Consider the following 27,503-nt stretch of genomic DNA (forward strand, 5'->3'; position numbering starts at 1 on the left):
ATGTGGCAACAGAAATCAAGACTCAAAAGTGACATCTTTTCCAATATTCTGTTGTCCAGTTTAAGCGAGACTGTGCAAACTGTAGCCAGTTTCCAGTTGTTAGCTGACAGGAGTGGCACCAGTGTGGTCTTCTGTTGCTGTAGTTAGTCTGTGTCAAGGTTTGATATGTTGTGCATTCATTGATGCTCATCAGTATACCACCAGTTACTGTAACCTTCCTATCAGACATGGTCAGTTTTATTTTAGGTTTATTTTTATTAATTTTCCAATTAATATTTGATCTTTGATTTGAGTCTTATCCCCATTCCATTTAATATCGTTTGAGTTTTAAAATGAAAAAAAAAACAAAAAAAAAAAAAACCTAAATCTGTAAAGTTTTAATTATATTTGCTGATACTTTGAAAACAAAGAGTCAATACGGTAAATACTATGCAAGCATTTCAGCACTACAACACATTATCCCTCAAACCACACAATTTGATTTAATTACCATACTTTATTTACTTCAAAAGAACCCAGCATAAAACCTCCATTACATAGCATAAACACTACATGATGTCCTATTCATTACAGTAGATTTCTAGTGATTCAGGGGCAGGTTCACGTGCCTTAAAATTATCGTGTAATCTGTTACATTATATAATTTCATCTCGTTTTCCATAGCAGTTTTTAAAGAGTGCTTCTGCATATTAGCAAAGGACAAACATTTCCAGCAGATCTCAGTCTTTCAGTACAGTGATTATGTCAATAGTCCAACTACATCTCATTCCCACAGTGCAAATAATGACATTAGAATACGAGGAGTGGCATTTTACACCTTGTTATAGTGCAGCTCTGAGACAATAATACCAAAATGCACTATATGGCAGTATATACATGTCACTTACAGGGTTAGCTTTCTTTCACATCCCCTTTCACAGTTAGCATTTTCTTGAACACGGATTCTTGGGTGAAATGGAGAAAACAGGATACATCAGAGGATACAGGAATAAATACATCTTTTTAATGCATGATAATTTATACTGGTATGTATAGCAGTTCTCTTATAATGTATGCAGATAGCTTTCAATGTTGTTTGGTATATGTTCCGTTAATGTAGCTGCGTGGTTAATCTCCTCCCACAAATCAAACACTACCAGAAATTAATTTGCATGTGCTTCTGTGTGGCGTGATTAACAGTTTTAATGGTGCATAACACAATCCCATTTCAGTTGCGTGGCGTTATAATTAGGACATTTTGGGGCCCAAAGGAAAGAACACATGAAAGAGTAGAAGCCCAACACCCTAATGTGCCCACCCAGGTGTCTTATGGAGCTGTAGAACTGTAGAGTCTATGTTGGCTCATGTGATCATCCTAGGTGCTCATCTGACTCTGCGTGATCATTTAAAGTTTCAGAAATATCACCAGCTGATTAGGTTGTGAGTGGGTTGTCTTACTTGTTCTAGCTTTCACATTTGTTGGAAGCTGTCAGGTTTTGGAGTGGGGACCTGTGACAGCTGCTGTCACTTGCGTCTGTGGTGTGTCAGTCAGCGTGCATTGTCAGTGTTGTGGTGTTGAGGTGATGCAGAGGAGGAGAGATTCTGTCACTGGCTTGATCTGCTACCTCATTGCTTCATCCAGTTCTCTCACTTGCCATCCTCATGTCATTGTATAAGCATGTCTATCCTCCCTCACTCAACTGCAGACTATAGGGGTACATCCTCCGTCTCTCACTCCCTCTGCTGAGTGCAGTAGCGGATCCAGGACTATAGAGGCAGTCTGATGTGCATGGCAGAACTATTAGGCCGTGCAGCCAAAATATAGATGCCACTCTCCCTCAGAAAGTCTGCCCAGGTCACTGGCCTGTGTAAAAGAAAGAAAGTTTAGTTAAAAAAAAAAATGTTTGATTGTTGAACAAATTAAATTAATCATGTTTGCTGATAGTGTTGCAGTTTTTTTTTTTTTTTATTTCTATACAAAAAGAGCCGGCAGTTGTACATCTTTGTAACTGCAAATTAATGCCATGAAATAATACACCACACCACAATAGGAGTCATCCTGGCACCTCACTATAGTGGCCATAAGATCTATAGTTTTTGATCAGTCCTACTGTATGTACTTTACTTTGTATGACCATGAACTGCACAGTAGTATTTTCTCAATGCTGCTATGCCCAGCTGATAATGGTCCTTTCAAGACATTTTTTCCTGGGACATTTTTGCCTTTATTTGATAGAACAGTGGAGATTTTTCAGACAGGAAGGTGGGAAGAGTGCATGGGGACACCAAGGGGTCCAGGGTTGGAGCTGAACTGAGGCCCCTGCCTCAGTTCAGGGCCTTGTGGCATATGGTCACACACTCAAGTGTCCTTAAATAATTGCAACTTGATACATGTAATGATGGGAAAAAAAAAAAAAAAAAAAAAAAAAAAAAAAAAATCACAGGTTAGTTTGGGAATTTTAAATTTAATGCATTCTTACACATTATGTTTTTGCAAAAAAAAATAAAAATGACGTTATTGCTGTATTTAATATAAAACCAGTTAGACCTCTAAGAAACTTCCACTATTTTGTATTCATCCCAAAACACTGCCTGCCTGAATGGCTTGCAAATTGGCTGCAATTATTAAAAAAAAAAAAAAAAAAAAAAAATCAAAAAATGTCAGAGGTCTCAGAAGTCATGATATGGCAAAGAGGATTCACCCCAACTTCTTGGCAACAGCTTAGAAAGTGAATTTGAAGTCATTTGCATTGGAAACAAAGCTTGCAGCAGGAAGTAGGCAGGTCACATCACTGTCCATGCTGCGGCCTTCTGGGCTGAGTTGTTTCACTCAAAATTACTCCTACATTTCTGCCCAAGAAAGATTTTTACCATGAGTACCACACCAGTGTCACAATGGACATGTGTAGGCTGGTGAGAAGCATGAATTAGGTACTGTAAAAATTTTACTGCAGGCTTTTAAGGTTTCCTGTAAGAACTTCAGAAATTGGCATCTACTAAAATCTTTTATATACTTTCCAATAACTGATCACTTTGACGCACAGACTGACAAATATTTTAAAAAAGCAACAAACCTGCTGTCGTCATTCTTGCTCCTTTCACTGCCAGAGCTGGCTGGACTGCTCTCACATATGGGGCCAACATGACTTATACTGTACCAAAGAACAAATGTCAAAAATCAAGTGACAGTCAATGAACAACAAGACAGCTGCCATTGCCTATCAGAAAAAAAGGAAATAGAAGTTAATTCATCATGTTATGATGAACGTGGCAGCACTTATGTTGAAATTGGAACATCCTAGTTTTGCATCATTATTTTAAGTCTTAAGGCTTTAAGCTGAATTTCCATCGACAATTAATATAGATATTATTCCATGATTAACCAATTATCAATCTGTGATAGACTTGTGAACTATACCAGGTATAATGCAGTCTGAATGTATGGAGCTTGGTTACACAGTATCCCTTAATTTGACAAGCTGATGATGAATGATGAGCCATTTATTTGGTCTCCAAAATGTAAGAAATGTGTTTATATGATGAAGAAATGCAAACCATATGTTTTCTTAACTAGCTTATCTAATTTTTTTTTAAAGATGTTTTTCCTCCAGTCAGCAAATCATTTAATGCGGTCCTTTCCAGGCAGTGAGATTTTTTTTTACGGCATCAGCTTTTCCATCCAAAATCAGGACGTTCACATGAGATTTAAAAAAAATTTAAAAAAAAAATCTAAGACTCAATACAAGATAGACGTTTAGCAAGTTTTTTTGTTTTTTTTGTTTTGTTTTTTTAGAGTGAAGCCATATAAAATATGGTTCTTAAAACATTTCAACTGCCTATTTCATAAGGCTCTCTCCCACAAGTATGAGTCATTTTTTAGAAGCTCCTTTGATAAATTCTGATAGCTTCGTGAACAAATTCATTTTACCTTTTACACCATAGCATGTGAATTTCTGCAATCCAAGGGAGCAGAGTTTTCTGATTCATTTAGTACATTTACTTTTTAATCAGCACAAATGCGTATGGTTGTACTACATAGGGTTGCCCTAATGGACGCTGTGCTCACCCAACTTTCATGCATGTGCTCTGAAAGACTTAAAGAGAAGCTCTCCTAAGGAGAAGAAAATTATTTCTTTTGATTCCTATAATTAAAGGCCAGACTGAATATTACTCATGTCTCTGTATAACGAGACCTGATCATCTCAGTCTCCTCATTAAACTTCAGAGATTCACGTGTCTTTGGTTGCTTTACATCCAGAAAGAGCCACTTTGGAGTTTCTCCTTCCCTTAGGCTCCTTACGAAGCAAGGGTTAAATTGCACATCAAATCTAAACTGAGGGGTTCTCTGAGAATACTTGACTGAGTAGTGCTCAAGGATGTTGAAGTGAGGGGAAAAAAGACAAGCCATGCAGTGCTGAGTCACACTCACCCACAATTCATAGGAGAGCAGAATCCCATGAGTCTGTGGGGGAATGCCGAATAGGTGAGAGGGATGGAATGGTACAGCATAGATTTGACAGCACAAGATATCAAGTGGTAAACGAGCACATGCAGGCACACAGTGACAGTGATGGAAAGTGCATTTATTACAGTACAAATCTGAGGACATTTCAGTACATTTCTGACCTGCAGTCAAGCACTTTTGCATGTGGCAGTTACATCTTTAAAATGAGAAAATGATCTGACACTTATTCGACTGATGCACATACACTGTAAAACAGAAGTAACCCCATCAGAGATGTTTCTTTCATTATTACTCTGATGGGTCAGTCAGTGGTTACACTGTCAATTTTCCTGTCATTATTCCATCTACTGGGGAAACTAGTTGTGGTCCCTTACAACTTTAACCATAAATAAAGCTACTCGCTGCATTAAGGGGACAAACATCAGCTGTGTAGTTCAGTCAAGAAACAAACTGCTTGTCCTGAGGTTATGATTGTGTTTGTCAGAGAGCCTTGTCAGTTTGCACTTTGTAGTGTTACACTAGATTGCATTATGTTGTGAGACATCTAATATTGTGTCTCAACTTTGATGCAGTCTCACATAAAGCCCCGCAAAAGGCAATTTATCCATGTTTATCCATTGTGCCCATGTCAGCGTTAGAAACTTAGGAGTCATACTGACAGTAAAATACTCTGTATTTAACAGTATACATAGAGGAAACATTACCTTGCCTTTGATGTACATGGGGTTGTTTTTCAGTTTAAATATTTTTTGATATTATTGAAATGTGCTGTTTAATAAAAAAAAAAAACGATGTAGAAAAATATTTTAATTCTAAGGACTCTTGCCATTTCTTTTTCAGTGTTGCAGTGGTGCAAGCAGCTATTGCATTGTGCATCGGTCACTGTGCCAAAATAATTTCTTTGAAGTCCTCAGTTATGTCTTTACTGAGCTAAAGGGAAACTGAACTGAAGAGCTTCTCTGCATCAGGACAAATATTACACCCCAGTCCTGTTACAGTCCACAATTGCTGTCATGCATTGTCAGTGGCAACACTGACATTTAGTTTGTGGCTTAACTCATTGTGGGAATGGTTATCAGAAGAAACCACAGTGGATATTTTGACCCTGCACAAATTTGGGGCTTTTACTCCAAGCAGATTTTCTACGATGGCCAAAGAAAACGTCACATAAATGCTCATCTTAACCCAAACACTTAACGGGGACAGTTGTTCAAACCTGTGTCAGTTTTTACTGTAAGAATAATATTTGTACATTTTGGTGACTTATTTGATAATCAATATTCTCCTCATTATCTTGGAAACAAAGCATGATGAGATGCAAATTATGTAATCAGCAAATGTTGCAGTAGGAAGAGTACTGAATGTCTGCATTAACTGACATTTCTCCTTCATTTCGGATGTTATCATAATCTTCGCCGATTTGCATTTAATAAAAAAAAAATATTGACAGCAAGTCAATTATGGAGAAGTTCCATTGTTATAATTATCTTTATGAAAATGTACATGATGAACACTACTGTGTAACGAGAAAAGCTTTCCTATAGTGTAGATGTCTTGGCAGTTTGGATTAGCTCCTTCAGAGTTTTGTATTTAGGAGGGAAAAAAAAAAAAAAAAAAAAAAAAAAAAAAAAAAAAAATCCAGTCAGGTAAATCCAACCCCAGTTCCAAAATGTTGGAATTTTCTGTAAAATAGAAAAACAGATTATGATGTTTAAACTGAGAAAATTTTGGATTTTAGGAAAAGATCATTTTGAATTTAATCTCACAGACATCTTAAAAGTGACTGCTAGCCACACTCTTAACGGGTGTACTTTGTCTTACTGAAATATGCCAAGGCCTTCCCTGCAAAAGTTGTTATCTAGATGGGAGCATGTTGCTCTTAAACATGTACCGGTATATACCTTTCTGGACTGATGGTCCTTTTCTGATGCGCAAGATGTCAATCTTTATAGGCACTGATGAATCAGAGATGCAGGCTTTTGAACAGTGCTGACAGCAAGCCAGATGGTCCTTTATCTCTAGTTGAGAGGACGTGGTATCCATGTTTTCCAAAAATAATTTCATATTTCAATTCACCAAACCAATGAACACTTTCACTTTAAATGAGTTTTATCCCAGAGAAGATGCGACCGTTCTGGATCATGTTTAAATGTTGTGTCTTTGCATCACAGAGCTTAAACCTGCATTTATGGCACACTGAATCAATCACATCATTCCTGAGCCCAGTGATCCAGTGATTTCCATGACACAATCAAGGCTGTTTATTAACGTAGTGCCATCTGAGGCTTAATAATCAATGGTATCCAATATTAATTTCAGCATCCCAAAGATTTATCAGTTTGCTCGGAAGCTCCTGATTATATTATATTGATGATTTATTCAAAGTTGTAACCATGACATAACCATTTAAACTGAGGAACAGCATTTAATGCTATTGGCTATAACAGTTCTGTCAGAGTGAGGAAATAAAAGAAAATTAAGTTGGCTGACAGCTAAACAAAAACTCAATCCTGTGGAGCTGAGGTGAGCTGCATAATCAGGTGATAAGTCTTTCTGAGTCCAACATCACAAAGTACTCCTTACACCAACACGTTTTCATCCCAGGGTGTCAAATATTGCCATTCCGTCTGACGTAACTGGGATCACAGATATACGCACAAGCTGTGCTTTGGCATCTGTGCCTTGGTGGATCAGCGGTGGCAATACAGTATGCCAAGATCTAACAGTCTACATAAAGAGGTAGGAAGGGTGGCAATGACAGTGGTATAAGTCACAGGCTGGGAAGCTTGTGTCCTGTTCAAGTCCTTTGTATTCCATACTTCATTATACCGACTTTGTATTCAGTTGTGGGCTAGTTTTATTTCAAGCTCTTTTTACAACTTCAACTTTCACTTGCTGCTTGATTAAAACCTCCCACCATTAACCCTGCATTTTCACATGATCCAAGGCATAGCGCCAGCATTGTGCTCTTCTCCCAGCACAATGCTTTAACAACTAAATACCCATAATTCAATTATTTTTCAAAGCCATTTTGTAAGATTGATCTTTGCAATTAAAATTCTATATCAAAACTAATTAGGACAATTTAAATTGAAGTTACACATCTCAAGGTTAATCTCATGCATTAACATAAATAATGAAATATATTGTAAGATGGGAAAGAGTATGGCATTTAAAGAGAACTAATCAGTCGGTGTAGTTTAATTCAAAATGCTGCCATATTGTGTGTTTGGATAAAAGATTGTTGCAGCAGCATTCTTAAGACAGACTTAAGGAGACTTAGGAGAGAGTTCATATAGTCTGACTTTATGGCGTTACTAGAGGTGGGTGTCACATTCATGTTCTCTTGTTTCTATTCCCTCAGTGCCCAGACCTTTTATGCCTCTGCCATCTGCAGTTTGCATACAAATGACTCCCTAAACTCCTTCCAATTATCCCTGTAAGTGGCATGTGGTCTACTCACCTCACATTGCAGGACTGCGAGTCTTTCTTGAGCTTGTCGAACCAAGACTGCTGAGCTTGGCGGCATTCAGCTCGTGTGATTACACCATCTTTATCCAGATCCAGACCCTGAAACACTGACCTTGCAGTGTCTCTCTCCTTGGCAGTTAACAGACGCACCAATGAGTTCTATAAAAAATTAAATCCAACAAGTGTAAGAATAGCATTTACCTTTTAGTGATTTAAACAGCTATAATTCAGTAAAATTGACACTTTAGGGCTGATCTTAGACATTCTTGGTCACTTCCTGTGACACTTTGACATATTCTGCCAACATTGCTTCATCCCGTACTGCCCCAAAGTCTCAGACAAACTTCAAATTTAACCTCTCAAACCACAATCTGTATACAAAGGTCCATTGTATACAGACTTCACATGCAAATACCTGTTTATAGAAATTAGTCAAGCCAAAAACAAACAAAAAGAAAACTTCTTGTCAAGGAACAATAAAATGAATAGTTCAGCTGTTGGATGCAAGCCAGATTTTTGGGCATTTTTTGACTCCGTTTTTAGATTCAGACTGAAAAATGAGATCATTTCATCAACAGCTACAATGATTATTGCTTAAATACTCCCTTAGTCTGTAAAATTTAATTAAATTTATATATGCATTTTCTCTATATGACAAGGAATAGAGTATTTTGAAAGTTTTTGGAGGTATAATTAAAGTGTTCTACAACAAAACTCATCGGGGCTATGTAGGCCTTGGCTGAGTGTAAACCCAAACAAGAGCCATGGTAGTGGAAGAAGACAGTTCACGGTCGAGTTTAAAAATGTGGTGCTGATTTATCCCAGTTATCTTGTTTCCTTAATTCACAACTATACCTCAGTGCGAAACTTCTTTAACACTGCCAGAGACTCAAAATAGAGAAAGTCCGACCACTCGATGTGTCCCTTCTTCTCAGGATCCAGCGCGGCAAACTGGGCCAAGACTTCCTCTTCCTGCTCGTCAGTCAGATCCTTTTCAAACTGCTGCTTGGATACAAAGTGGCGGTACTGAAGCAGCTCATCTGACACCAGGCACGACTCTATAGCAGCAGGGAACAATTCATCACACAGGTCCTAATTAGTCACCTGGCAGTCGTCAAGATACATTATCTTATGGTGAGTCGTTTTCAACAAAATGAAAAGCATCCTCCCACTGACTGCCAGTCCAGCAAAGTCACAGCATACTACACATTTCAAAGTAGACTGGGTGGAGAGCAAATGCACTTTCTCAAGGAAATAATGTTGTGGGCAGTAAACGTCTGAGGTGACCACAGACCAGACAGGTGCTCAAGATTTCATCTGGGATCTCTTTGCTTTTAATCACCAAGCATTCCGGACATGTACAACCAGTGGCAAATATGGGTCTTATGGTGATTTGTGTCCCATCATCTTGAGAATATAATAGGTTTTCGTTGAGGATGTTAATTTTTTTTTTTATATAATCAGATCTGCAAACTTTGCACCAACCAACACTGCTGTCCCTTACAGTATATCAATAAAAGGTTAAGTATTAAAGTTCTTGCATAGACAGCGTTACTACCATCTACCAAAACAAAATATCTTTAGCCTGTATTCAGTAGCTCACCAGGGATGATCTTGCATTGCTTGAAGGTCTCCATGAGGCTGTACATCTCTTCTTCTGTTAGAAGTAGATTGAGATTGTCCTGCAGGAAGAGATGTGTGGGAAGAATAGAGTATTACTCTTAATAAACTGATGCTCATGCAGTCTCTTTTACAGTCAATCGGCATGCTGGCACTCTTGATAAGAGAATATGCTTAAATTGGTCCTTGGAAAGTCTTTACAGGAGGTGAGATGAGGCCAGAGTAGTACGCTTTGTAACATGATGCTCAGACCATTTCTTTTATCGCAAGTGGCACATTACTTGATGGATGAACATAGTATGCTTAAACTAGTCCTTGCAATTAGCTACATGCATGCAGCTTTGAATAATGAATCCATTTCAGTGTTTCCTGGGTAATTCATGTAATGGGCCTTTTATGTCACTCTCCATAATGGCATAATTAAAAGAAATAAAAGAATGTTTTCAAGATGTTAGGTTCACAATGACTTATTTCATAAATTTTCATATAACGATGTTAGCACTGTCCAGGTGTCAACAAAAAGCAATTTGGGTTTAACAGGAGAAAAGACAGTTATGCACTTTGTTTAAATTAACAGATTTCCAGATACACAGTATTAAAATAGGAGATTGTTAAATAATAATTGGCCAGAGTAAACCAGAGCTGGAAAGACAAATGTAACCAAAGATGTGAGATGGTTATTTTATTCCCCAACTTGTTTGAATATCAGCAAAAAAGATGCTGATATCTAAATTTCTACATTATTTATCACATAAGTGACGTGATCAAACTTTAGTCTCCTTGGGAATATTGAGGTAAGCCAATTCTAGTTTGTTTACATGGTCCTTGATCACCCTTACAATCTGTCAGGGCTTCACAAAAGGCACATTATGAAATCCAAATGAAATTCACAACCGCCCACACTTAGGAAAAAAGATGAAAAAAAATACCCTTAAGCTTGGCAAATTGAAGCAAATGGTATATGTAATAAGGGCAAGTGAATAAAGCACAGATATGTCAGCCAAGTGTGATTAAAGTATGAGTTACTGTATAGCAAGTGTGTTGAGTGTTTCAGTGTCAGTATCAGTCTGACTAACACTCCTGCCAGTATCTGCATTTCCCCAAATATAAACAGATGGGATGGTTAGTGTAAGAACAATGTATTCTAATATAAAAATAAGGTGAGTGCATTGCGCTGTAAAGAAAAAACCCCAGCCTCCCCACCCCACCTTCTGACAGTGACATCACTGCCACAAAGGGCACTGGTGGTTGGCCAACATGGGCACAACATCTTAATTTTGCTCTTCCTTTTCAATTTATAATCAAGATGAAAGTAACTATCATCTTACCACCTTACTGTCTGTATTTCAAGATCAAATGTATGTATCATCCTTTCCACTCATTGGGGTGCTTGAGCAGGCTCAAACACCCTCATGAGCTAGAAATGGATAAGCAGTTAAGCACAGGGATGAAGGGAAGTATGGACTGTAATAAATGTAATTTCATATTTACTATAGAAATTGTGGCTCTATAAATATCTAAGAGCTGAAAGTGGGTGGTTCCACTTAAACAGTTAATCCCACTGACAAAATTAGTCACTCAAAAGATCCTCCATTCATTGGACCAATTCATTCAAAAGTGAACTATGCACATCTGGTCTTGTTGGTCATTCCAGTCTGGGACACTTCGTCCTGCTTAAACTTGTGGCACTGGCTATTCAATTTTAACAGGCCTATTACTACAAAGTGTCTGAGCTGAGTGAGAGCTATGGCCAGACAGTGCAGTAAAGCTCCACATTGTAAAAAACCCTTGTGCTTCCTTAACAATGTTTTGTACTTTTCTTCCAGTGTGGATTTGTGTCCAATTGTATGTGCTATTCACTTGTCAATGCAGATATATTTCAACAAATGACAGCCAATTCTGAATCAATATTGTATAAAAATCACTTTCATTAGTCATCTGTCTCCTCTAAAGCACAGAAAATCAGATATCGGGGCTGAAATGCAAATTGCACTCTGTGCAAATCGTCTCAACCGAGTGCCTCTACTTCAATCCAGCACAAAGACTGTGTGTGAAGTTAAATGCCATGTTTGTCTTTGGAGATTAGCAAAAACTGCTAATCCAAATTTTATTAAACTTTGTGGAAAAAGGAAGATATTAATGTGTGTACTGTTCTAGGCAAGCTCCTGCTGTAAGATTGTCCCTGATGTTAGGTGTCAGAAACAATCATAATTTTGAGGGTGGTGTCAGTTTCTCCAAATTTAATTTCATTCACCAACTTCTGCAGGTAAGAAAAAGCCAAAGAGATGCTTCACTTATTGTATTGATATAGCTTACCGATATATGTACTCTGGGGTTGCTGCACCTTAATAAGCTTGTAATTAAACACTTCCCTGCAAGACTTCATACATCTTCATATCTATTTATTTGCATGCATCTGTCATTTAAGGAGTCAATTAAAAATCAACAGGGGGGCAAAACAAATTGTGCTTTAATCATTAAAACTGTGTCCTTTGTCTTCAAGACATTTTTGTGCATCTGTAAGCCATTATGTGCATCAAGCATTACCTTTAGTAACACCAGCTGTCTGCTGAGCAATAAAACTGCCCATCAGCTACAGATGCCTTTTATGATATTGCGTCTACATTTGTCATCCAATTTAATGTGCAGAGGAAATTTAAAATAGATGTAAGGGTTTATGCAACATCTACTGGCACCATCTGAAAAAAAAAAAAAAAAAAAAAAAGCTCTCTAGGAGACAAAAGGCCTCCAGGGAACAAGGTTTAAAAATAACACTTTCTAATCTTATGCTGGCAGATTGCATAAATAGCTATCTGAGACTGTCCTGTTCAAAAAATAAAATGATAGCGCTGGTGATGCGTTATTGCAGACAGCTTTAAATAATCAGCAAGCCCTCTACCCAAGAAGTTATAAATATTCTCACTGTCATAAACTGTATTTCTGTTACCAAAGACTCTGATCACCATGTGATCTGAAAGGTTTACTTGTAATGCAGTCACTTTATGAGGTAGTAAGAATATAATTATTACCACATGCCTAGCTATTTGAAGAAAGGGTGAATTCATGAGAAATTATGAATAATTAATTTTTGAATAATGAATAAAGTTACTGCTTTTGTTCCACATGCATAAATGAATGCAACTAACGCTTTAGGGAAAAATCATGGATCCTGTAGGTGACCCCGTGTAACGGCACTAATTTGTTGAATTGCTGGAAAGTTATGGACCATACAGACCTAGTTGCAAGCATCAGAGTGCTATAAAGAGGGGTCAGTTGTATGCACAGACCAATCCTTCTGAGCAACTGAAACTAAGCCACTATTGCAGTCGTCTACTTTGAAGACTGTAAATCCACTTTCAAGGGAACTCAGTCCATCTGCCAGCAACAGCCTGTAGTGCCCGTGTGAAATTAAATGTCAGATATGACAGAAGGGTGTGTGTGTGGGGGGGGGGATTTGAAGCATCTGACTGATACACTAACAAAATAACTGGTTCCTTTGTAAATTCTAGTCCTCCTAGCCAATTTAAATAAAACATTGCTCCTGCCCCCTCACTGAATTGTCTCCTTCCGCCCTCATTCCTCACACACTGAAGAAGCCAGCCAAAGAACGAACCTTTCAGCGTCCTCTCGCAGATTGTGTGAAAACATCCCTCTTGCACAACTTTGGCAAGTGATGTTGCTTCTCTGGGCTATGGCGCCCTTACTCTGCTGTGAAGGGTCCTCCAGCAAAAGCGCTCTTCAGTTGTTTATGCTTGAATTAAAACAGATTGCATTATGCCTCTCACGGGGTCATCAGAGAGTCGTGGGTTTTGGCACTAACACTGAATTTCTGATGAGAAACTGCAGTTTGTTTTATTGTTTCAATTACAGAAAAATCTGCCAAAATGTTGCCTCAGTTTATATGAAATCTAGCTTTAATAATCTAGACATAAAATGGAGACTTGCAATTTGTGAATATGATAAGAGCTTCTAACTATTGCCCGCCACAAAGTGGGCTCAAATCCATCTCCATCATCTTCTATGTAATGATCTAAATGATATTGCCGATTTTAGCCTATGCTCTCCACATGCCTTTACACAAAAGGCATATTGTGGAATATTCCATATGCAATCTAACCACATGTAGAAAACCAGAACCTACCACAAGACTGATTTTAACATGGCAAAAGCCACCATTTCAACAACAACTTGTTTAACTGACATGAATTAACAAGCAGGAATTGAAAGCTGAAGGCAGCAACAGTTGTTGTCAACAGCTTTAATGACAACTGGCAAATTTACTCAGCTGTACTTAATTAATTCCACTAAGTCACAGTCTGTGACACTTAAAGGAAACAGAGGCATCATTAACTGTATTAGTTCCACCTGAGCTTTTCCAGACGTGACAAATCATATTTGCTGTCAGAATGATACCTCAAGCAGCTACAGTGAAAACCAGTCAATGCGTTGTCACACCAGTAGTGTGACATTTCAATTGATTAAGCAGTTTGCATTTGTTGCTATAACTTGCTCATTGTGTTACTAGATTATGCCATTATCAAATTTAACAAATTAATGTTCCACTTTACCAATATATGTCCAAGCTCCTTTTTGGAGTTTGGTCTGTGCAAGGGCATCAGAGATGTTGGGTTACTTGACGATTCTAAATTGGTTGCAAGTGTGAATGTGAGCATGAATGACTCTCCAATAGGCAGCTTGTCCAGGCTCCACCCTCTCACCCAATGACTGCGACAGGCTTCAGGTCCTCCTCGATCCCAAACTAGACAAGCAGCTAAGTAGATGAATGGATAGGAGTTCGGATTCTTCTGACATTTCAGAATGGCAAATAAGAACTGTGGTTGGCCTTTAGTGTTTATTACATAAATATTTTTAATACTAAACTAGTTAAGCTTGTAATTATGTTGCAAACATGACAAAAATAGCTGCATTTGTAAGCACTGAATGTTTTAGTGCAGTTGGTCAAGAATTCAGATTTTGAACATGGTCACATATGCTTGCAATAATGTTGAATAAAAAGTTAGTTAAATTTGTTTTGATTCATACAAGCATTTGCATTTTAGAAAACTGTCATCCACTACGTGATGGTGGCAACGAGCCCCGACTTACACAATAGTAGCAGCTCCAGCCAGTAACCGTGTGGGCTGTATCTCTCATCTCCTGCAAAGCTTCAGCACGCAGGTAGCCCAGCTCTCTCAGGCAGCCATCGTGAAATACCCGAGTGCAGATCCTGCAAGGGTACAGGTCGTCAGCAGTCCACACCTCGCACACGTCACACATCTCATCGCTTCGTGGCTGCAGGAGAAAGATTGCATCAGTGACAGCTTTTTTTTTTCTTTTTTTTTTTTAAGTTTTGCATGCTTCACAGAAATGTAGTCTCCCCCCCCCCCCCACCATTTAGAAAAAAACAATCTGGTCACTGCAATTGTGTTAACATGTAGTTTCTAAACTTCCTGAGCATTGCTTCATCTCCCATCAACCAAACCTCTATGTAACAGGTTACCGAGAAGAAATTAAGCATCAGTCCATCCATCAGTGGTAGGAGTGTGGTGGAAGTGGTATTATTGTGTCGCGTACAGCACTTAACTGTCCATCTCAGGCTCAAATAAGGACATCACTACCTATGACGCTGTCTAATGTGTTCAGTGTCGGTTTTTATCCAACCTCCCTGTAAAGTCAGCCAGGCTGCACTCTGCTGTCAAGCCAAGGAAAATGACTGCTGAATGCTTGGCTGCTTTAAACACAAAGACATTGCAAGTTTTCTTAGTACTTTTACACATCTATAAAAATGCTGCCAGGGCCATAGACAAATCCCTCTTGTCATATTGCTCAGTAAGAGTAATACTCTTATATGGTGAACCTTATCTGACCTGATGACTCTTCAGCAAGCCCCTCTATAAAATAGCAACTTCTAAAAATGACGTAACACTCCAAACATGCTCAATATGGTACTTCAGCCAAAAAGTAAACATACCACTTGTCTGGGAGATAAACACATTTGCAATCAGCCACCATTAAAAAGACCCTCATCTAGCAGAAGCAGTAGCCTGGCAAAAACTGGCACATAATTAACTGACTTGGTCTAACATGAGTTTTTAAGGTCTTTTTAGGTCTATAAATATTTTAAGAATCACATTTTGTAATGTTGCCATTTTATACCACGACAGTGGATTTTAAAATCAGACAAATTTTTATTTTTTATTATTTTTTTTTTTTAATGTTTTGGGTTCCTGCAACTGGTCCGTCGGGTTATTGTCTCCCCAGAAACACTTCCCTTGTGCTTTTGGAAATCTGTTTTTTCCCCCCCATTTCTGTTTTCCTATTTCCGTTGTGTTTTGTGTGCTTTTGCAGCGTTTTTCTTATTGCTGATGTTTTCTTAAGTTGCAGTCCGTTTGGCCTCTCAGGGCCACCGTAAATTTTAGTTTTAAGTGCAAACGTGCTGTTTAAGTCAATGGAATTTAGCAAAAATGTCAAATTAAACTATGTCACTATCCAGTTGCACTGAAATGTCCTGATCAGTTTTGCAGCATTTTGCTCAATCTGAAATCTGAGTGTATACACTTCAGAATTCAGGTTTCCTGCTACCATCACCAGTCGCGTCATCAATAAACACTAGCAACCATACTGTACGCCAAGGGTGTCCAACTCCAGGCCTCAAGGGCCATCCTCCTGCAGGTTTTAGATATCACTCTGAATCAACACATCTCAATCAAATGATCTCTTCATTACCAGGCCTCTGGAGAACTTCAAGACATGTTGAGGTAATTTAGACATTTAAGTCAGCTGTGTTGGATCAAGGACACATCTAAAACCTGTAGGACACAGACCCTTGAGGCCTGGAGTTGGGCAAAGAGCTGGCATAGAGCAGGGGTGCCCAAGCCATGTTTGGAGCTTTCCCTCTTTTCCATGCTTCTCTTCCCATCATTCTTGTACAAATTAACCTTTGTTTTATTTGTCTAATCTTGTAAGCCCTGTACCTACATTCATGAAAGAGTAGACTGTCTATGTGCTGGAGACTGCTAGATGTTGTAAAGTCTCTTAACCTGAGAGAATTGGAGATTTTCACACTTGAGTCAACATCTATGGTTCTCTAAGCCTTTTGATATTGCAGAGCTAGTCAGTGCACTCCTATTTAAGAGCGTGCCAGCTGAATTAGGTAAAGTTTTTAATTTCACTGGTATACTGAAAAAATAAACCAAATGCAAGTTCAACCCTTGGAATAAATTCCTAAATTTTCACCTGCTTAATTTTCCATGGAACAAAAACTGGCCTCACCTGGACATGCAGCTGCTTGACACTGAATTGTCCCTTTAGATTTGAGTATATGTATATGCAAAGTTTTCCTTACTAAATAGAAGTTCTACTCTTTAAAATAAAGCTAAAAAGAGTGTTACATAATGAGTCAGTGTCCGAGTATTTATGACCCTCGTGTATCAGTCTTCTAACATTCCAATAGACATATCTATTACTATTGCAAGATAAATGTTTAGTGCGGGATTGTAAGTACAGTAAGTTGCCAAGCCATGTTTATTCATTCTAAATAGAAAACCTGATGGGGTCAGTGCTCTTGTGAACTACATGGTCTGTTAGTCAGCGTCACCCTGAATATGGCCACCTCTCAGAGCCAGCCAAAGCAGCCCGCCTACAGGATGCTCACTGTGAAGAGCCCTCACACACACACACACCACAATACATCACAGCCTGTGTAGCTATTAAAGGCCCAACAGAAAACAACTTCAAACTCATACTTTCTCACCTTCAATAAGGATGTTTAGATAAAGCTAAGGAATCTCTTTACAGCCTGTGCTGTTCAATCATGATGTCTAATGTGAGGGAAGAAAACAGGTCACCAGATATAATAACCTGCTGCCGCCATAGAGATTATTTAACATCTTGTAGTCATCCGTTTAATCCCACAACTGTGAGCCATCTCATTTGATTTTTTTATGCATTCATTTATTTATTTTTTAATATATGACAAAGACTAGCTGCTGCTACTACTACTACTGACTTTTGTTATTTAATACCTCCTCTTTCTTATACAGGTCCACTTCTATAGGCTGGTCATCATCAGGTTCCCTTTTGGGTCGCACAAAAGCAGGCGGTGTGAGCTGATGAGTCTTGTCAAGATCTTCCGGCTCTACTCCCTTCCCATCCCGTAACCTCGACCAAGCCTCCTGGTTGACTTTACACTCGTCTCTTGTTGGCGCTGAGGCCTGCTGGGAAGTTGATGGACTTGTGCTATTGTCATTCTCCTCTTGCACTGCGTCCTCTGTATTTTTCTCATCAGGATTGGTCTTGGCATGCCCTTCACCTTCCTCCACTTGCCCTTCTGCCGGTTTCACTGTGGCAGCACGATCTTTAAGGCCCGCCTGGAAGGCAGAGACGACAGCGGTACATTTCTGCACCTTCTCCACCTGCTGCTTCTTTGACATGAGCACTCCCATTGCTGTAGAAAGATGAAAACAGAAGGAATAAAATGAGGAACTGTTACAAAAGAATTCTTCCCCCCCCCCCAAACTGACTTGTATGTGACAAGTGATTGATAGCACCAGCTACAAGCCCACAGATGGCATCAAATTTCACTTCATATTTTGCTCAAAATCAACCCATGGAAATATTTGCTCTCTGCACATCAGATCTTGCCGTTACTGAATGTCTTTAGTTTTTCCTGTTAGCACAGAAGAGCTCCATCTCTCCAAATCTAATTCTATCAGCAGCAATTTCCCTGAACTCCTCTCCTTATTACTAATAAACCCTGACCATCTGCTCTGGTTCCCAGATTTCTATAGCATTCGGTAAGAAAGATTTTAGTCCTTGTGCAGTCTTATTTACATGATTCAGATAAATAGAAAGCTGAAGAAAGCAGATCCCACAATTCACCTGAAAATAAAAATAAAAGCCTTAATCGCATATTTTATAAAGTTTGAGGATCCAAATCGGTCCTTCTGCACCTTGAAATGATGGTACATGTTTGACAATGCATGACGAAATGTATCCACACTGCTTTTACTCACAAGCCATCTAGTTCATATCACTGAAGAGATCTATACATTACAAGTCATCATATCAAATATGTTCATTAAAAAAAAAAAAAAGTCAAAAATGACACAAGTTGACACTTTTGAGATGAACATATCTTTGATATGAGGAACTGTAATGTACAGATATAAAAATAATGGTTTTGCTAAAAGCTATTAGCTAAAAACTTGGCACCTCAGCATGATATGGCCTTCATCCTAAATTTGAGAAAATTAGACAAGTGGAGACAAAACAGAGCATCATCTGGGCACAGGCAGGCTGGTATCATAGGAAAGGTGCTGTCAAAAGGCAGAGGTAAGCAGAATTACACGAGAACTGGACAATCAGTGGTAATGGGCATTATGGATTGAACAATCTAAAAGTTTTTCAGTTCAAATCATCATCATCAACATGTACAGAGGAGGTCGAAAAAAAAAAAAAAAAAAAAATGTCTACAGGCATCTGTAAAACATGTTGGGTCAACCAACATTCAATGCTTTGAATGCCTTTTAAGAAGCTTGAAAAACTATTCCTGAACATTAAAGTTGCCTAAGCGAGTTCAGGCTGTGTTTAAGAATAAAGCTGCTCCAACCAAATTTTGACTTTCAAGCTTATTAGAATTGCGTATAATTTTACCTCAAATACTTCATTTCCATGCATGTTTGCACATAAATCAATAAATTGCTTCACTCATTTGTAATTTTCTTATATATATATATATATATAAGGAAATAACCAAAACCCGCTGCCTTCAGCCAGCTGTAGATATCACAGCACTCCTCTTCACCAAATAAAATTACTCAAAATAAGATGAGATCAACTTTATTGATCCTAAAGCGGGGGAAAAAAAAAAAAAAAAATACTTCACCCCCATGGGCAGGTTTTAAATGAGATTTTGCCCATTATTAAAAGAACTTCAGACTATAGTTTTTTCCTGAAACCCAATATAAAAAAAGGTCATGACACAGAGGCTATGATCAACCCTAAATAAAGTGCAACAGCTCTGTCTTTTCTGAAAACTGGAAGAAAGCAGTTTTTTTTCCTGCAGTAGAATGAGAACAATAGCTTCTTCTTTTTTTAAACTTCGCTTGACTCGTGTTTGTAAGGATTTGCATTTCTGTCTTTGCCCATGTATAGTTTGTTTTTCTCTGTTCTGTTATTCATGTTCATTAATTTGGAGTCTGTTGATTTTTCTTTGTCTTTTCCCGTGCTTTGGTGCCTCTCCCTCAATCTTGGTTAATCCACCACCTGTTACCCAACCTGTTCTCCAGCCTGTCTTCAGACTTTGTCATTTTTTTCCCAGTTTTACTTTCTTTTGTTGCATTTTTAAGTGAGCATCCCTGCTAGTTCTCTGCAGTAGCTTTTGTTCTCAGCTTTTTCAGAAATAGCAATAAGGCTCCAAAGCTCAACATCCATTTGGACTGACCTCAACATCCCAAAGTTTGATCAAGTCTGAACCATGTTACAACTCCACCATTTCCAGGAAACTTAATACTCAATACTTTCAATTCCTAAACACATTTAGTGAAATTATGAACCGTAAGATGTGGTAGTGTTCAGCAAAATCAGACCGAGATCTCATTTACACTTAAGAGAAGTAACCTTGAATTGCATTATTGTGGGGGGTGGTGGGGGGAGCATTGTGGATTCAAGTTGATTACAAGGTACTTCTGGGACATGTGTTTTTTGCTCTGAAATGCAATCCCATCCAACCATGCTGCGCATACACTAAGTGCTTGTGTGAAATTTAATCACATTTATCGAAAGTGAAATAGGAGTCATTCCCCTCTCTCCCTTCCTAGGCTACAACTCATAGCCTGTCAGGCCTTATGTCGTCAGACTGCTATGGGACCCATGCTTCATAGACTCCAGAAACTACTCATTTTGCTTGTGCCCATTTCAGCATAACTTCACTATTTCCAGTTCCATGCATTTAGACTATTTAAGGAGGCACAGCAAAATAGGAAACCAATTTAGAATACATTTAAATTAAGCTTTCGAATGTTTATCCCTGTCTGGATTCCTTTCACAAAGAAAAAAAACAAAAACAGAAGCACACCCATTTTGTTTTGGATGCCATGCACTAAATAGCAGTGAAAGGTCAATTCATCTGAAGCATAGTATCCCTGCAGAGATTAATTACCTGCATCCCTTCAGAACAATAGTGTTTATTTAGCATATACTATATAAGCTCACTGGGAAAATGCTAAAAATCATGCACAATTTAAAATATTTCCCACTGGGATAATACCAAAAATCATGTGTAATTTTCAATCTCAGCATGCTTATGAAAATCTAAAATAAATGGAGTTGGTGCTCAGGAGTACTAAAAGTAAAAAATTTGCAGGCAATCAGGAAATTGTTCTCTGCTGCTTAGAAAACCTCATTTTATTAGACATGTGAGTTTTATGTCTACTGACTCCCAAGTTCAGTGGGAGATTTTGGGACACATTGATTGTCTTCCTCAAGGACAAGCACTTCATTTAGAAGAGCAGTCTTTCTAGTAACAGTGCCCTCCTCCTGCCCAATAAATGACCGAAGCATGCTGAGAATACACAATCATTAAAATACTCTGCTGGCATGCAGAATACCGAATAGCCAGCACCATAACTGCAGGGATAACAATAAGCTCAGTGGGCTGTCTTTTACTACAGATGGGGTTAGACTAAAAAAGTTCTGCATTCAGTTCTTTTAAATGGTTATAGTTGAGATTTTTTTTGCCACATTTGCCAACATTTTTCTTAACTGCTTATCTCTCCAATATGGCACTTATGCTAGACTCCATCCTTGCTGTCCAGGATTAGGGAAACAATTACATCAAACTGAAATAACTTACAATAAATACAGTTGTCAACGTACTGAAAAATATCACTGAAGAAACAAGACTGAAGGTGGTGGTTGTTGCTGACGGAACATCTGATGTGGTGGCACATTTAAACAATTGATGATGAATTGAAAGACTCAATGAAGGGATGATTAGGTGGATGGATAGATGGATGATTTGGGGGGGGTTTTTCTATACATAAAAATAATGACAATTACAAATAAAGCTCAAACCAAATTACAATACTACATGACTATCCATCCACCATTTTGGAATTTGCCTTTCCATTGCAGAAGGCAACAATACAAGGACTTAGTATAACATAAATACACATTCAACTGATGAACTATCCATTTACATTGTATGGCAATCAGGTAATTAAAGGTTTAAGCAGAGTCTACTTAACTTACGAGGTCCTATGTTCGCACTCTTGTAGACAGGCAGTAAAAAGCCTAGCAGGCAAAAAGGGTGGAGTTATATAGACTCCTGGGTGTGTCCAACTGATTGATTGGTACAGGATATGATGTATGCTGGGTGTGGCAAAGAATTTAAAACTTATTATTTTAACAATCACATCAAACACCAGTTTGAACTTACATTTATATCTGTTATATGAACAAAATACACATGAGCATATATTAGTCTGTTTTCTATCCAAGTATTTTAGACAGTTTAAAAAAGTCTCCAACAGGAAGATACTAAACACTTGTTCCCATGTGCTAGCACTGTGCAAATGTTGAATATTCACTCTCCATTTGGCTATGACTGAGAGGATACAACAGCATGATGCACTTGAAACAGTATCAGTCAAACTTCAAAAGTCGGAAAATAATTAAGATAGTGGGAAGAAAATATGCCCTGTTTGATTTATAATGCATGTCATGATTTATTCATTATGTCTGTTTCAGTTTTGCTTTTTTTGGATACACCTACTTTTCCACCTTAGAAAACCCTTTTAGCATTTCTATCATAGTTGTGGGTTTTTTTGTTTTGTTTTTTGTCTGTTTGTTTGTTTGTTTGTTTTTAAGAGAGGCTGATGGAAATGCATCTCTTATTGGCAGGCGCACAGTTTGTGAATTGCCTGTGTTCGTTTTGAGGTAAAGATACCATTTTGAAATGCACACAAGTAACAGATAAAGTGTTATACTCAACCTTTTCTCCTCGTCTCCTCATCTTAAAACGACAAAAACAGAGAGAACAGACTTAATCTGAAGGAAATCTACCAAGGGGTGGTTAGATTTGAATTAAGGAAACTTACCTCACAGTCTTTAAATTGTTACAGTTTACCTCAAAATTGAAAAAAGAAATATCAGACAAAGACACAAAGACGAAAGCTATAATACAATAGCTTAGATATGTTTTGAACAGCCTGACTGCATCAAAGTCATAAAGAACACACATAATAGAGGAGAAGTGGTGATCATAACAGAGGAAGGCACCATGACTATTATGGGGACTTAATTATCCACTGAAGTGACCTTTCCACTCAGGCTCAGAGCGGTTCTGGCATCAGCATTAGGCAGTGACAGCTTTTAGATGCTAGAGATGCCTGCAAAGACCATGCTTACAAGCTGCTGGAGAAAAAAAAAAGTTTAATAGCTTTTGCATGCTTGAGGACAAGGCTTAAAATAACCACACCATGACTGATACATTGGTTAAATGCTGCTACCACAGCTGGATCCTCAGCTGGATCCTCAACTACTCTGCAGTGCAGATAACAGGCCATGTCACTTTTAATGGCATAATCAACAGAAAACAAATTGTTTTGTAATGGCCAGCAAAGTGAATAGGCTTCATAAACAGAAGTGGCGTGGGGGGTGGGGCAGGGGTGGTGGTGCTGGGGTGGGTATGTAATAATGACAATAAGCTAAATGCTATTACGAGTCCCAAGGTTTTTTGTGCACTCCATCAAATCAATGCCATCTATAAAGAGCATGCATAATTTCAATATGCTACAATGGCCAAAGTGAAGGTCTATCTATACTTTGAAACAAAAGAGAAAGAAACAGAGGGATTACAACATTGCCAGCCTCATCAATAAACTCCACAACCCAGTCCAGGGTTTAGGAAAGTAATGATAGGTTTCTACACTTGTATGCAAATTATATATTGCCGAAGGGAAGAAGAGGTCAGGTTCTTTGTTTTCAGCATTTGTATTCTCCAAACAATGCTGGAGCTGACGCCACTCCTGATGAGCAAACGCATGTGCAGACAGAAGACCTTGTCATTTTCAGGTTAGCTTATGAATTTTAAAAAGACTGTTTTTTTTCTCCATGTGCAAGTTGATTCTGACACAAATGGGTCAGCGCTTGGCTTTGATACCATAGTGCATTAGATAGAGCTGACTAACCTGTCACTCGCTCACCTTGCAAGTCTAAAAAAACCCCAAAGCGTTTGACCATAAACCTGTCAAACTGATCAGCCCTCTTCGTGCCTGGCTGTCGGTTAGATTTGTGAAGCTCAACACCTGCGTTTGCGTCATACTCAAGAGAGAGATGATCTCTTTTTTTGGGGGGGGGGAGTCATCTTTGACACCTTGCCTATAAATATCTACATCAAATCATTTTTGAAAGGATCTATGTGAGTCAGACTGTTTTTTTTTTTCAGGCTACAAGGAAAGTTATAATTTTGTAGTGGCACTGCTGAAAATAGACAAAATGAAGGTAAATTAACCACAAATTGACTTGACCACACATTTGCTTTGCTGTCATTTGTCATTACTCGACAACACAAAACTGCTTAGATAATCTTGCTGAGCTCCACCAACTTGTTTACAACCTTTTTGCTCACTCAACTGCTTACATTACTTTACCTATTCACTTTTTTTTAATCCCCCTTCAGGTGCCAACTGTATTAAAAAGTGATTCCACTAAGGCTCAGCGGTCACCCACATTCACCCTCTATATTACATCTGATGGCCAATACAAGCAGAAGCGAGCAGGATAAAACTCCCTCAGGCTTGACGATCACTAGACTCCTGCAGGAGCCGCTGCCTCGGCTGCTCTGCTCTCCTTCCTGGACCCTTCTGAATGATTTAAATGCCCCTGGATAAAAAAAGATCTGGACCAAGGGACGTAAAACAGGGCCACTCCTTGGAGCAGAACTTGACATATATGTCTGAGGAAATCTTGTACTGTGTGAGAATATTCTGAAGATAGTGAAGTACATCAGCAGTTTGGTCTTTTTTAGGTCTTATGTGATATATCCTGCCTTTATCCATACAAAAGCCAGGTTTAGGGGAGTTTACAGAGAAATGAGCTGTTAATTTTCTTTCCCTGTTTTGTTTATTTTATGTATATTTGAGTCCTAGAAAAATCCACTATGTATTTCTGCTCCCGATTCATGTCGGCAAATGACTATGACTAGTCCTGAAATGATGATTCTCTCAGGAGCATCTTGATTTAATTAAAAATTGATAATTTCAGAGGGAGGTGGCGCCAAAGTGCTCTTGAAATCCTTGTGATTTTATTCTACTCCTCTGAGTGTTTTTTTTTTTTTTAGTGTCCACACTTCATTCATTTATTTAACACTCCCACGCCACGTCAGGCAATACATCCTAACTTCTTCTGGAGTATCCACTCACAGCAGCAACACCACACCATTTGCCCGTGATGGTATTGTGTTTATAGAATTTGTGAGATGTTTATTTAAAGCAGAATCCATTTTCTCTTGTAGGCAAAGGCCAACATTAAAGTCTGTAATGGTATTAAGTCTTCTGCTAGACAAGTGACACCATGTGTAGGTTATAGAGCTCACTGAGCAGCCATTTATTAGACTGAGGAAAAATAGTTTACAGATAAAGATGAAAAAGCACAACTGGTCTTTTTTATTCATTATTCATTAAGTTAATACTGGTCAAGTAAGTTGGACTGTTATATTCTTATCTTCCAAGGAGGTTTGATTAGTTTTATTTTCTAAGAATCCCAAGAAGATGGTGAAAGCTCAGGTCAGGTCAGTGTACTATGTGGCAGTATGGCATGTTCAGCAATTTAGCTGAAGCAACTTCATCTTTAAAGAGTAATCTTTTAAGGGCACTGATTCACACTGGCAGGACATCTAATCGCTTAAGAAGGCTACAAATATAGGATGATTTTGATAAATGGGGGTGGGCGGTATTTGCTAGGATATAATCCACTCACAATAATGGGTGCACTCACCAAATCATATTTGCCCAGTTTAGTATATAAAAGCATTTTTTAAGACAATATCACATCCGATAATTTATATCAAAGCTTTCAGCTGTTTCGGATGGATTCTTTGGAAGCAGAGAGAGATTACGGCTCCAATGTGAACATATCTTGTTACCTTGTAAGCAGCCAAAGAGTTGTTTTTTTTTTCTTGACTGTTTCATTTGAGGCATGTTGCAAACGTAGAACATTTAGTGTAACCAGTTCTTTTAAAGAAAATAGCAAAACTGAAGAGAAAGAAAAATGTTGAGGTTCCTTCTCTATTATGCATTTAACCGTCTTCTGAAAGCTCAAAATCAAACAAAATAGACACAATTTCAAACCACATTTGTATGTCTCCTTATTACATGTGTGTGCATTCTCCGTCATAAAAGCATTACAAGGATGCTACACTGTATGTGCCATTTCTCTTGTGCTAGGATTCCCTTCCCAAAGCTGTTGGATGTCACTGGTATGTGCTGATTAGAATCCCAACCAGCCCTCCTTTTCATTCCTTGTTTCAGTTGAGGGGGGGCTTAGTTTTTCAATGGAGGCACCACAAAGCATGCCTTTTCGTGGGAATGAATCCGCCTTTAGCTGAAGATCTCACCCACAGACCAGGGAAGCAAAGACCTGGAACTAATTACACTAACGAGTTCACCCAGATCCCTGTTAGAGCTAGTGAGTGGAATCATTAACACTCATCTAAAATATGCAGATGTACATGCACCAGGACATAGAAAGGAACCTAAATCAAATCAAAGAGCTTAAGGTTGGTTTTGTTGCTTTTCCTTGGCCTATCCTGATCCAGTTCTTCATTCCAGAAATCTACCCCTCTGTGTTTAAAAAAAACACAAAAAAAAACAGTTCTCCCTCTGGCTTTTCATTGTCTGTTCTCCCTTCCATCTAAAACATTCTCAAGCTTGTGGCTCTGCAAATGCATATAGGGGTTTGAAATTCAGCTTCTGAACGGCCAAAAAAAAAAAAGGAAACAGAGAGGTGTCTGAATGGAGGTGGAATTTAAATCTCAATGCATCCTTACACGGGAGACATCATGTTGGCATTCAGGCTCTGCCAGCCAGAGAGCCTGAGCCAGCCGATGCTCTCAAAGGCTCTGACAATAAGCACAGAACAGGCGGCAGTGAAGCAGCTCAGGCTGCAGAGATCTGCCACAGAACGAGGTGCAGCACTGCCTCCGGGTTAACACCGAAACTGGCTTGTTTGTTTTCGGACGTATGGGTTGTAAACAAAGACTGATGGAGAACTTAATGGACAGCAATGCTCCCCTGAGTGGGACAGTGCTGGGAAAAACAATTGAAGACGGCCAACTACAGTTAAAGAGTGTCTGCTACAGAGAGGGGCATGAGTTCCAGATGACTTAATTGTGCCATTAGTTGCAGAATCTCCCATCATAAAAAACATATTTTACGTGCACCAGCTGTAGTCTAAGAACTTCCCTGCTTTCACCCTCGTTTCCTGCTGATTTTGGTGCACTGTTATGAAATGAGCAGACGGAGCTACCAGGCTTTGCAATGAGAACTCTGTAGTTTGATGCCAACCGCGGCGCGCATCCACACCCATATGAATGCTGACCTAAATATGCTTCCCATGCAAGCATCTGTGTTCGGGGTTCCCCGCAAATTCCACCTTAAGCGAGTTCAGTCACGGCTAAATCTGAATCAAGACTGGCATTCTTTTCCCCATGCAACATTTTACAAAGTGGTACAGAAAAGCAACGGCTCTTATATACGCGGACTCACCGTAAAGGGTAAAGGCTGCTGTTCACCGTGACTTTCTGGCGACTTTATCCTTCCTGACTCAAGCCTGGCCGTCCAGCATGGCAAGACTTGGCCCGAATGAAGTATGTGAGCCTTTACTCGTTCGTCGGTACCCCCGCAGGGAGACGAATGGCACAGCAGTTTATTATCCCTTGCCCTCACAGTCACACAGAGAAAATTTA

The 27,503-nt window shown here is 38.7% G+C and overlaps 1 protein-coding gene across 4 annotated transcripts; it reads right to left on the reverse strand.

Annotated features, from left to right (window-relative positions):
• Window positions 1-476: 476 nt before the first annotated feature.
• On the reverse strand, window positions 477-27,503 carry phf24 (PHD finger protein 24). Of its 4 annotated transcripts, none has more exons than XM_031756575.2 (9): window positions 27,304-27,503; window positions 17,560-17,981; window positions 14,642-14,827; window positions 9,519-9,597; window positions 8,771-8,973; window positions 7,908-8,074; window positions 4,409-4,441; window positions 3,054-3,131; window positions 477-1,843 (listed from the first exon to the last, which is right to left on the reverse strand). In XM_031756575.2, exons 2-9 carry the CDS (start codon window positions 17,977-17,979, stop codon window positions 1,747-1,749), a joined length of 1,263 nt encoding a protein of 420 aa, XP_031612435.1. In that variant the 5' UTR covers window positions 17,980-17,981; window positions 27,304-27,503; the 3' UTR covers window positions 477-1,746. The 4 variants fall into 4 exon arrangements, with proteins under 4 accessions (XP_031612435.1, XP_031612427.1, XP_031612444.1 ...); XM_031756567.2 differs by lacking the exon at window positions 27,304-27,503 and adding an exon at window positions 21,783-21,849; XM_031756584.2 differs by lacking the exon at window positions 27,304-27,503 and adding an exon at window positions 21,788-21,818.

Source organism: Oreochromis aureus, linkage group 7, assembly GCF_013358895.1.
Source record: "Oreochromis aureus strain Israel breed Guangdong linkage group 7, ZZ_aureus, whole genome shotgun sequence".
Classification (NCBI taxonomy): Eukaryota; Metazoa; Chordata; class Actinopteri; order Cichliformes; family Cichlidae; genus Oreochromis; species Oreochromis aureus.

What these genes read in the sequence shown, in the direction of transcription:
- phf24 (XM_031756575.2), bottom strand. Translation starts at nt 17,979, where the DNA reads ATGGGAGTGCTCATGTCAAAGAAGCAGCAGGTGGAGAAGGTGCAGAAA. An exon ending in GCAATGCAAGATCATCCCTG is followed by an intron (nt 8,974 to 9,518) that starts GTGAGCTACTGA and finishes CTGCTGCTATAG; the next exon opens with AGTCGTGCCTGGTGTCAGAT. An exon ending in TCGCAGTCCTGCAATGTGAG is followed by an intron (nt 4,442 to 7,907) that starts GTGAGTAGACCA and finishes ATTCCCCCACAG; the next exon opens with ACTCATGGGATTCTGCTCTC.